The 12,554-nt window shown below is 42.3% G+C and overlaps 1 protein-coding gene across 1 annotated transcript in view; it reads right to left on the reverse strand.

Annotated features, from left to right (window-relative positions):
• SH3BP1 (SH3 domain binding protein 1) overlaps positions 1-1,545 on the reverse strand; it is a 49,956-nt gene extending 48,411 nt beyond the window's left edge. Inside the window, exon 1 of the mRNA XM_067468507.1 lies at positions 1,143-1,545. Coding sequence (XP_067324608.1) covers positions 1,143-1,204 — 62 coding nt within the window. The 5' untranslated portion in view covers positions 1,205-1,545. The remainder of the gene's footprint in view (positions 1-1,142) is intronic.
• Between the last annotated feature and the right edge of the window lie 11,009 nt (positions 1,546-12,554).

The following is a 12,554-nucleotide window of genomic DNA, read 5'->3' on the forward strand; positions in this document are numbered from 1 at the left end:
ATCCACTTAAAATCCAGTTTCTGCCTCCTGCAGAATTTTGGGGTTTGTAGTTTAGTGAGGCTATTAAAGGCTCATCCCTAAACTACAAACCCCAGAATTCTGCAGGAGGCAACAACCAGATTGGCTGATACATTCATTTCTATTTTTCTCTATTAGCCTATTCTAGTCATTTCCCTCTAAGGTTGGTACACTGGGAAATGTCATAGAATCCTGTTAGTTGTAATTTTACATGGTCTTGAGCCTTCGCTGTTAAAGCTTGATGGTGCCTCACCAAACTAGAAACTCCCAGAATCCCATAGCATTGAGCCAAAGCAGTTAAAGTGGCATCAAACTTCATAGCTTCTGAATCGACAGTGTAGATGAGGCATGGGCAAACTTGGGACTTCCAGGTGCTTTGGACTTCAACTCCCACCATTCCTAACATCCTTAAGCGACTGAAGGGGAAAAGGAAAGGGCCCGAGGTTGTTAGGGAGTTGAAGTCCAAAACACTTGGAGGGCCCAAGAGATGCACCCTAAGAGGAAGCAGGGCTGTACTGCTTAAGCTGCTTCAAAACTTTGTGCTTAAGCGGTTGAGGAGGAAAAGGAAGGGGCCTGAGGCTGTTAGGAATGGTGGGAGTTGAAGTCTTAAGGTTATGCGGCTGAGGAGGAAAAGGAAGGGGCCTGAAGCTGTTAGGAATAGTGGGAGTTGAAGTCTTAAGGTTATGCAGCTGAGGGGGGAAAGGAAGGGGCCTGAGGCTGTTAGGAATGGTGGGAGTTGAAGTCCAAAACACCTGGAGGGCCCAAGAGATGCACCCTAAGAGGAAGCAGGGCTGTGCTGCTTCAAAACTTTGTTCTTTCAGCGATTTTGGGCTTCAGCTCCCAGAATCTCTGACCATTGGACAAACTTGTAGCGGTTTCTGGGAGTCTTTTAATCACACCTAGAGGAAAAAAAATCCACTTAAAATGCGGTTTCTGCCTCTTGCAGAATTCCGGGCTTTGTAGTTTAGTGAGGCTGTTAAAGGCTCCTCCTTAAACTACAAACCACAGAATTGTGCAGGCCGCAGAAACTGGACTGTAAGCGGATTTGTTTGCGAGTGTGCTGAGGCCACAAGTCCAAAAGAGCAACTTGGGGAATGTCTGAAAGCCAAGGCGCTTCTTCTTACCGTCCGCCGATGCCCGGGTGGCTGAGCTGCTGCCGCATCCAGTTGAACTGTTTCTTCATCATCTTGAAGGAGAGAGGAGAACCGTCCCAAGACCAGGATCCAGCCGGCCGGCAAGGGCTCCAGCCCACTTCTTCCCCCAGCCCTCCTTTAAGGCCCGCCAGCAGCGCCTCTTGCCGCCATCCCTCCTCTCCTCCTCCTCCTCCTCCTCCTCAACAGGTTTGCTTCCTTCTCATTATCTGGCCTTCCTTTCCCTCTCTCTTTGCGGTTTCCCTCCCTCTGCCTCCCCTCCTCCTCCTCCTCCCAGGTCGACTTCCTTCTCTTCCCCTCCACTTCTCTTTCTTTCTTCCTTCCTTCCTACTCCTCCTTTCCCCACCTCCTTGCTCTTCCCTTCTCCCCCTCTCCTCTACTCACCGCCACCTTTCTCTCTCTCTCTCTCTCTCTCTGTTTCTGATCAGGTAAGAAGGTCTCTGCCCGCTGCTCCTCTCAGTTCCTCTCACCACCCCATCGAAGACCTTCTTTTTTGGTTTTGTTTGGAGTATAAATAACTTCGGCCGAGCCTTAAAGGGGAAATATTATGACAGCAAACACGCAGCTCAGGCAGAACAAGCGACGTCTTCTGCAAGCGCTGGTGGTTGTAGTATTTTACTGCTTCCTACTTTTGTTTTCTCTCTTTCTCAGCATTGGCAGGCTGACATATCTGGGCTTGGGTTGTATGACTCCCCAGACGGCAGCTAGGAGTGCATCTACGCTGGAGAATTAATGCAGTTTCAACCCCGCTTGCACTGGCATGGCTCAGGGGCTATGGAATCCAGGGAGTTGGAGTTTTACAAGGTCTTCAGGCTTCTCTGCCAAAGAGTGCTGGAGCTTCATCAAACTGCAACTCCCAGGATTCCATAGTTCTGGGCCACAAATGGAATGTTGGTGGACAGGAAAAGAGATTTAAAGATGGGCTTAAAGCCAACCTCAAAAACAGTGGAATAGACAATGAGAACAGGGGAGCCCTGGCTCTTGAGTGCTCTAACTGGAGGTCAGCTGTGACCAGCAGTGCTGCGGAATTCAAAGAGGCATGAATGGAGGGTGAAAGGGAGGAATGTGACAAGAGGAAGGCAGTCAAGCCAACCCTGACTGGGACTGCTTGCCGTCTGGAAACTGTTGTCCTCACTGCAGGAGAACATGCAGATCAATAATAGGGCTCCACAGCCACTTACAGACCCATTGCCAAGACACCACAACTCAAAGACAATCATCCTCGAGCTACGAGGGATCGCCTGAGTAAGTAAGTAACTGGGGTACACTAAAGTGAGGTCAAATTCCATTCACGCTACAGTGTAGACCAGTGGTTCCCAACCTGTGGTCTGCGGACCACCAGTGGTCCCCAATACCATGTGACAACGAGAGCAACTAGTCTCGTAAAACCCTCTTATAATGCTGAAGCAAGGAGGCTGAGATGACAGGAAAGCTTAGAGGAGACAATGATGCTGGGGAAAATGGAAGGAAAAAGAAAGAGGGGCTGACCAAGGCCAAGATGGATGGATGGTATCCTTGAAGTAACTGGCTTGACTCCGAAGGAGCTGTGGGTGGTGATGGCCGACAGGCAGCTCTGGCAAGGGGTGGTCCATGTGGTCACGAAGAGTCGGAAGAGACTGAATGAATAAACAACAACAATGAGACCAAATGAGAAACTCCCTCCTGGGCACACAGAAGAGGGGACAACCTGGAAGGCGCTGAACAGGTTGCACTCTGGCACCACAAGATGCAGAGCCAACCTTAAGAAATGGGTCTACAAAATGGAGTCCATGACATGCAAGTGTGGTGAAGAGAAACCACAGACCACCTACTGCAATGCAATCTGAGCCCTGCCACATGCACAATGGAGGACCTTCTCACCGCGATACCAGAGGCACTCCAAGTGGCCAGCTCCTAGTCAAAGGACATTTAGTATAATGCTCAAATCCAAATGCATACAACTGTGTAGTAAAATTATTTATCTATACACATAATGGGTACTAGTATTTATAGTTCACCTGCAATCCAAGAGCACTCTGGACTCCACCAACAATGGCCCTGAACCTAACTTAGCGCACAAAATACTCAATATGCCCACATTTGAATACTGGTGGCTCTGGGGTGGACTTGGCCTTGACATTTGGGAGTTGTAGGTACTCAGATGTATAGTTTACCTGCAATCAGAGCACTCCGAACCCCACTGATGATGGAGTTTCAGGGGGTTAACCTGGCATGATGTGAGTTGTACTTCATCCACAACCTTATACATTTTGTAAAATGCAGAAATAACTTCTTCTAACAACCAGGACAACACCGGATACCCAAGTGTGTGTGTGTGTATACATACATATATTCCCAAAAGAATACGCTGATTTTGCGCTCTCTCTCTCTCTCTCTCTCTATATATATATATAGCAAAATCAGTGTATTCTTTTGGGATTTTTAAAACTGAATTTCTGAACCATGGGTGGTAGACTCTGGATACCCTCTTTCTTTTGGGCCAGGTCTCTTCCTTGTATTAATCTTGTGTGTGACAACACTGATCATCAAACAACACAACATACAATTATACAGACTCATGTCCTGTACTCTCCCAAGATCTCTAATTGCATCCTGCCCACACAGTTTCTAAGGCTGTTAATCCTCTGTTTTGAACAAAAAACTGCACCAAAACAAAATTCTCCATTAAGGAAATGCAGATATACAATGAGGTCTGAGTACGGAAATCTTCCTTATCTGGTCACTGTTTTATCTTGCTCAGTCCTCACTATGCTACTGAGTTTGCATGGCACACTGCCAGTTATACTTTCAGTTCTGTCCTCATAAGGACCAGAACCCTGATTATTTTTCCTTGCTTTAAAAAAAATACTTTATCAAGTTTGTAATAGCTTGCAGAGCACAAAATACTAAATCTAGAATTGCTGTTGTTGCATGCCTTGAAGTGATTTCTCACATGATGATCCCAAAGCAATGACCAATCTCATTGAGATAGTGAAGAGTAGAGACATCACGCTGGCAACGAAGATCCACATAGTTAAAGCAATGGTATTCCCCATAGTAACCTGTGGATTCGAAAGCTGAACCATAAGGAAGGCTGAGTGAAGGAAGATAGACACTTTTTGAACTGTGGTGATGGAGGAAAATTCTGAGAGTGCCTTGGACCGCGAGAAGATCCAACCAGTCCATACTTCAGGAAATAAAGCCTGACTGCTCACTGGAGGGAAGGATATTAGAGGCAAAGATGAAGTACTTTGACCACATCATGAGAAGACAGGAAAGCTTGAAGAAGACAATGATGCTGGGGAAAATGGAAGGAAAAAGGACGAGGGGCCAACCAAGGGCAAGAAGGATGGATGGTATCCTTGAAGTGACTGGCTTGACTCTGAAGGAGCTGGTGGTGGGGACAGCTGACAGGGAGCTCTGGTGTGGGCTGGTCCATGAGGTCACCAAGAGTCGGAAGCAACTAAACGAATAAACAACACAAAGATCACAAAGCCAATAGGGTTTCCTTGAACAGACAAGAGTTCTTTCTCCCACCCTGGACATTCTACAGATATATAAACCCCATTTTCCTAGTTTCCCACAGATCTCACAACCTCTGAGGATGCCTGCCATAGATGTAGGTGAAATGTTAGGGGAGAGTGCTTCTGGAATATGGCAGTATAGCCCGGAAAACTCACAGCAACCCAGTGATTCTGGCCATGAAAGCCTTTGACAATAAATAGGTTTTTTTTGGGCAGATTTTTTTCATAGCGGATTTGCCTTTGCTTCCTTTGAGGCTTAGAGAGTGTGACTTGCCCAAGATCACCCAGTAGGTTTCCATGACTGAGTGTGGATACAAACCCTGGGTTCCCAGTGTCCTAGTCCAGTGCTCAAATCACAACTGGCTCTTAGAATGCTGTTCATAATTCCATGCTTACCCTGCCAAACAATGGCACATTCAACAGCCCTCTTTTCCATCTCCGGAGTGTTCTGTTCAATGTGTGGAATTATAAATATGTGCTGAAAGAGCCACCCTCACTCCTTCAGCGTCATCTAAGAAAAAAAGCTGATTAGCAGTAGAAATGAGCTTGGAAAAAGTTTGAAGCACAGCCCTCAGGTTTTTCAGGCTATATGGCTATGTTCTAGAAGCATTCCCTCCTGACATTTCACCTGCATCTGTGGCAGGCATCCTCAGAGGTTGTGAATTCTAGGAGTTGTACAAGCAGTAACTTTTTAAAGCTGTGGTTCACAGTAATAACAGAGAAATGCAGCAGAGAAACTATCATAGAACGTAGAATAAGCAAGAAACACACTGTTGTAAGATGTGGCAAATGACCACCAGCTTGGGTAACTTTTGAAAATTTACCAATCCATTGAGGACCTGTTCACCATGGTAGCCAAATGGCATAGAAGGGGTGCGCTGGAAAGAGTGATTGGCTACCTTTTTCCTTCTGGCCCTAAATTCTTCAGGAATTAAGGGTACTGATACAGCAAAACAATTATTGGGTCTGAATGATAGTAGGAAGATAGTTTTTTTAAAAAATAATAATACTGGTAATCAGATTTTGTTCATTTTCCAGGAAGTTAAGAAGAAATCTATATAATATATGTATTGTATTGCATTGTACTGATGTGGATGAATGTTATTTGGTTTTTTTTATATGTAGGTTTGACACTGTGGTGAATATATAGATATATTAATGTATACTATATGCGAAACCATACACATATACATATGTATGGACCTAACACATATAGAGGGAACTACACAACGCTCAACTATTGTTATTGTTGTTTACTTTTATGTTTGTCTTGTCCAATCTTCTTTAATAAAAATGAATTTAAAAAGATTTTGTTCATTTTCATGGTTTCCTCCTTTCTGTTGAAATTGTCCACATGCTTGTGGATTTCAGTGACTTCTCTGGGTAGTCTGACATGGTGGTTGTTAGAGTGGTGCAGCATTTTTGTGTTGTCAAATAATATGCTTTGTCCAGGTTTTCATCAGGTGCTCTGCTATGGATGACTTCTCAGGTTGAATTAGTCTGAGTGCCTTTCATGTTCCTTGATTCGTGTTTGGTGGTCCCTATGTAGACTTATCCACAGCTGCATGATATACGTTGGACTCCTGCAGAGGTGAGAGGATCCCTCTTGTCCTTTGCTGAATGTAGCATTTGTTGGATTTTCTTGGTGGGTCTGTAGATTGTTTGTAAGTTGTGTTTCCTCATCAGCTTCCCTATGCGGTCAGTGGTTCCCTTGATGTATGTGAGAATACTTTTTCTCTGGGTGGATCTTTTGTCTTTACTCTCGTGGCTTGTTCTCGGTCTTCTAATTCTGTGGTGGAGTATCCATTGCTTTGTAGAGCCCAGTTTCAGTGGTTCAGTTCAGCTTGGAGATTATTTTTGCACAGTCTGCCAGGGCTTTAATTGTGCTTCTCTTTTTTCTTGGGTGATGTTTTTAGTTTTTATGTAATTAAATGTAATCTATTTGTTTGTTATGTGCCTTCAAGTTATTTCTGTGGTAAACCTATCACAAGATTTTATTGGCAGCATTTGTTCAAATGAGGTTTGCCATTGCCTTCCCCCAAGGCTAAGCATGTGTGATTTGGCCAAAATCACTGTGTGGGGGTTTCATATTAGAGTGGGAAATTGAACCCTGGTCTCTCAGTCCAGTGCCCACACTACTACATCTTAAGAGGCTTTCCAAGTTCATGAAAAAAATATGTTTTTTACCTGAGTCAAGGGATAATGTCATCATGTGGTAAGACACAGAGTACATGTGCATGAAAGCAACCTACTTCTTCTAAAATGGTGGTTTACCTTCTAAGGTGATGGATGTGGATCCTGGAGAAAGCAGAACACAGTGCTCTCTTCCTGCTCCCCCATTTTCTCAGTCTACTCCATTAGAAGCCATTTGCAATTTGTCTTCCTGCTAAGAAACCACACAGGCAAATGAATGATGGGATAAATGACATGCAATATCAACAAGTGGGAGAATTAAAGCAAAACCAAGGCAAGGAAGTGGTCAAAGTAAGCACACATGAAAAGAGACATTCTATCAATTAAAACAGGAGGAGAGATTTGCCTTAGGACAGCTATGTTTAAAACACTGAAATTGCGAAGCTCCGTGTATGCCAAAGTAAACCATTCTAGTTTAATGTGTTGTCGAAGGCTTTCATGGACAGAATCACTGGCTTGCTGTGAGTTTTCTGGGCTGTATGGCCATGTTCCAGAAGCAGTCTCTCCTGACATTTTGCCCACATCTATGGCAGGCATTCTCAGAGGTTAAGGAATCTGTTGGAAACTAGGCAAGTGAGGTTTATATATCTGTGGAATGTCCAGGGTGGGAGAAAGAAGTCTTGTCTGCTTGAGGCAAGTGTGAATGCTGCAATTGGCCACCTTGATTAGCATTTAAAAGCCTTGCAGATTCAAAGCCTTGCTTCTTCCTGCCTGGGGAACGCTGCAAGGCTATTCAATGCTAATCAAGGTGGCCAATTGCAACATTAACCCCTGCCTCAAACAGACAAGAGTTCTTTCTCTTACCATGGACATTCCACAGATATACAAACCTTTCTTGCCTAGTTTCCAACAGACCTCACAACCTCTGAAAATGTCTGCCATAGATGTGAGTGAAACATCAGGAGAGAATGCTTCTGGAACATGGCCATACAGCCCGGAAAACTCACAGCAACACATTCTAGGCTACATTGCAACCATCCTATTTTATCTTGTGTATATTATAGTTACAGTAGGTACACTGGCAAATGATGTCAGTAAATACAATTCCTAAAAGATGTGCACATCTGTTGTAGGGGTAGATTAAAGCCCAGGTTGACCCATGAAATTTTGGCACCCAAGTAGCAAATGATGCCGACCTAAGGTATGTAAAATACCTAATACCAACCAACCACATCTCTTTTCTAGTTTCCAACCAGCAATACACTAACTTCCTCCACCATTAATATGGTTATCTACTTACCTTGGCTTTAGATCACACCTTCCCTCCTGCCTTTATCCCCCAACAACCATTGTTCAAACTGAACTTGTCCCTTCATCACCATCACACAAGCTTTGCATTTCCATTGCTATTTACACATGTGATTTGATCATAAAGATCTGCTTCTAGGCACTTCCCATCTGCGCATCTGAGAAAATACACAGAAGTCCGTGAAAACTTATACTATCTACTTTTTCTCTTTCAACTGTATTTCCAAATTGCTTTGTGTCCTGATCGAGATTAACATGGTTACATCTTCGAATTCTAACACCAAATTAATCTGGTAGATACAAATGGGAAAGGCTTATATCCATTTCTTCATGGTGGTAAAAATACACTAAAACATAAACTGAAAAAGAAGCACTCTAGTTCTGTCACCTGGTTCACATATGCAACTCTGACTCCATTGCAGAGCTTCAGATGTTTTGGGCTCCACCTCCCATAACACTATGTAACACAATTTGAAAAAAATAAATCTGTACCTGGTTTTGAAAGTGTTATTTCCTGTTTAATTGTGCAGTACTTACTTTGAAAGTAGTTGTTCTACCCCCGAAACTTTTTTTTTGTGGATACCACAAACTTGGTTCAGGGTCCTTCCACACAGCCCTATATCCCAGAATACCAAGGCAGAAAATCTCACAATATCTGCTTTGAACTGGGTTATCTGAGTCCACACTGCCATATATTCCAGTTCAAAGCAGATATTGTGGTATTTTCTGCCTTGATATTCTGGGATATAGGGCTGTGTGGAAGGGCCCTGAGATTCTTGTCAGCTAGTTGAAAAATTAGAGCAGGATGCCCTTCAAAACAAAGTTTTTGCAATTTAATAAACCTTTTCCACGTCCATATAATAGAAGCAAATAGGAAATAACCTTTATAACCTAGGGACAAAAATCATGTTACATGATGTAGTCAATGATAACTGGCCATATTTTTAGAACTTCTGGAGATCTACACTTGTTTTTTGCCAATGAATTTTACAAGTTCCTGTAAATATTTGCAAATAATAATTTGTGAATCTTTGTGTCAACAATTATGGTAACACCTTTTTTTTGGGTTTGAAGCATGCAGTTTTGTACTGACAACACAATCTTATACACAGTTCCTCAAAGTAAACTTTACCGTGTCTATTGGATATTACTGACAAGTAACTAAGTTACAGGATAACAGCCACATTACACCCAGATTTGCCTTCATTCTTGTGTATTTAACTGGACTCTGACCATGGAAATTTATGTTACAAGAAATGCAAGTATTGTAAGGTTTTTATTGTGTTTGCTGCAGGTATGAACTTGAAATTTAATTTAGGGAGCAATAGCAGATGAGAGATGGACGGAATCCAAGAAGGAGGGAGAAGAACAAGGAAAATGAAGAAGGGGATGGAGCAGGGCTTGGACAAGTCTTTTTGGACACACCCTTGAGAACAGGTCACATTTTTGGAAAGCTCTGCTACTTTCTATCCATCCTTAAACTGTTGACATGCTGGGACTATGCAAGGCTTAGAGGTCTTTATGCAGAAAGCACACCCTCATAACATTCCCTACACTATTTGACTCTCCAGAGATGTCTGGATTATGGTTTCAGTAATCCTTATCATTGGCCATTTTGCTAGGGATTGGTAAGAACTGAAATTCTAAACTGAAGCCAATGTTTTGGGGTTTTTTTGCCCATTATTTTTTGCCTTTCATATCTTTGGGTGCTATCATCTTTGAAGGCCAAAGAGAAAGCAAAGCAAAGGTACTGTAGAGTCGCTTATCCAACTTTCGCTCATCCAACGTTCTGTATTATCCAACGCAGTCTGCCTCCCACCCGGATCCACAGCTGTTTCAATACATTGTGATGATTTGGTGCTAAATTCATATGCACAGTAATTACTACATAACATTATGGTTTATTGAACTGCTTTGTCCATTAGTTGTAAAACAATGTTTTAGTTCTGCATTTGTAAAATCATAATGTAATTTGATGTTTAATAGGCTTTTCCTTAATCCCTCCTTATTATCCAACATTTTCACTTATCCAATGTTCTGCTGGCCTATTTATGTTGGATCAGCGAGACTCTACTGTATTTGTAATGCAAATGAACATGCTCATTTACTAACATAAATTAAATTTTAATCCCATCTGAAGCATTTTTAAACCTTATATTCAGTAATAAATCCAAATATCTGAGGATACTTCATTTTGTCCATATCTTTCTTAAATTGTTGTGCCGAGAACACAGTATTTCAGATGAGGTCTGACTAAAGCAGAATAGAGTGGCACCACTACAACCTTCAATCTGGATGCTTTGCTTCTGTTGATGTAGCCAGAGCTGCCTTGGATTTTGTTTCTGGTCACTGAATCACACTGTTGATTCATGTTTAGCTCATGATTTGAGCTCCATAGGCCCCTTTTCATGTGTACTACTTTGAAGCCAGATGTCACCCATTTTGTATTTGTGCACTTTATTTTTCCTTCCAAAATGTAGTATTCTATTTTTTTTTCTGTTGAAATTTATGTTTTGATCCAGCTCTCCACTTGGTCAAACTAATTTTGAATACTGATCCTCTCCTTTGCGGTATTAACCCCCCCCCCACTCCATTTGGTGTTATCTGTAAATTAGATTCCATAAGTAATTTATAAAGATGGAAACAATGCCAGGCCCAGAACAGAACCTTGAGCATCCCAGTAATTAATTTTGTCCAGGATGAAGAGAACAATTGATGAGCACTTCCTAGGTTCAGTTGGTCAACCAATTAGAGATCCACCTAACTTTAGTACTATCTAGTCTGTGGTTCTCAACCTGTGGGTCCCTGGATGTCCTAGAAATCCTAACAGCTGGTAAATTGCCCCGGATTTCTGGGAGTTGTAGGCCAAAACACCTGGGGACCCACAGGTTGAGAACCATTCGCTGCAGTTTACCAGCTGGTCTGCAAGATAGTTCCAGATGTTTTAGGCTTCAAGGTCTCATGAACTCCAAACATCATGGCCAATCATCAAGGTTTATGGGAACTGAATTCCAAAACCACTGGACACCTGCCTCCTGCCCATTCTTGCATCACACGGTCCATGCAAGAATTAGGAACACAATCTAGCAATTAAAGTTCCAGATTTTAAAGGCTCTTCCTTAGCACGAATGCATCACAAAGCCAGCATGAGTTGATTTATTTATCAAAGACAAATAGTTGTGTTGACTTATGGCTGCTGTTATTGATTCATTACTAAAGGATTATAGTTTCTGGCTTTAACTGTAAAACCATTTGCTTCCCCAGAGCCCTATGGAATTATAATCAGTTTGTACCAAGGTGCCCTTCTGGGTCTCCAAACTCAACTCTTCACTTTTATAGCAAGACTTTTTAGAGATAGGAAATTCTGGGGCATGGATATGGCTACAGCTGTTCCTCCTACTGCAAAGAACTCTTTTTAAACTGTTTTAGTTGTCTGCAATGCTATTTTTTAAAGAGAAGCTGTTAGTATCATGAATTTAGTGTTTTAAATAGTTTTGTACATTGGACATAATCTTCAGGGATCTGGTGGGCTGAGGCAATAAAAATAAATTTATTAAAAATAAATTTATTAAAAATAAATGAGAAATAAAAATTGAAAATTAACAGTAGTTGCAGCACTGGATTTCTCCATATTAATACAGACCTAGGCGGGAAAAAATATTATCTGCTCTCTTTTTTGGGGATCATCAATTTTTATTTAGATCAGGGCTGTTCACTCAGGGCACATCCTACAAAAATTAAGGTGTAGGATGCCCCAGCTTCCATTCATGCTAATATAGAAAAATCCAAGCTAGATGGGGAATTCTGGAAATTGTAGTTGAAATGTGTTGTTTCCAACCTGTGTTAATACAAAGGGCACAGCATTGCAGAATTTACAAGGTAGTTGCAGCATGCAGGTCCCGGTGATAGATTACCATGATTATCAGGTTAGGTCGTCAATGGACTTTGCCAACTTTAGAACATAGTGTAGCCAATGAACAGTTACAGTGTGTAATCATTAGAGCCGGCATCCTGAAATTGCAGCCCTCCAGCTGTTTGGGCCTCCAACTCCAACTTGTTAAATTGTCAGGAATTCTGAGAGTTGAAGGCCCAAACAGCTGGATGGCCACAGTTCGAGGATGCCTGCATTAGAGGATTTATATTGGTTATTCCCACCTTCCTTTTGTAACCAACCCTCTATTAAGAAAGGCATAAGGCTCTGACTGCTGTCCAACTGTAACATCTAACTGTACAACTGAGACAGATCATTGGAATTGTAGTCCTAACAATACCTGGAAGACCAGCCATTCCACAATCTCCATTATGGCCAAGGATTCCAAAAGCTAAGCTAAGCTCCATTAGAACAAACCTGTTGAATCTGCTGCATTTCCGTATGCGTTGACTTACTATCCAGCTAGGGCTAGCAAATTGGGTTCAAGCAAGAGTTGCATTGCATGGCCAT

The sequence above is a fragment of the Anolis sagrei genome, chromosome 5, assembly GCF_037176765.1.
Source record: "Anolis sagrei isolate rAnoSag1 chromosome 5, rAnoSag1.mat, whole genome shotgun sequence".
In the NCBI taxonomy this organism is placed as follows: domain Eukaryota; kingdom Metazoa; phylum Chordata; class Lepidosauria; order Squamata; family Dactyloidae; genus Anolis; species Anolis sagrei.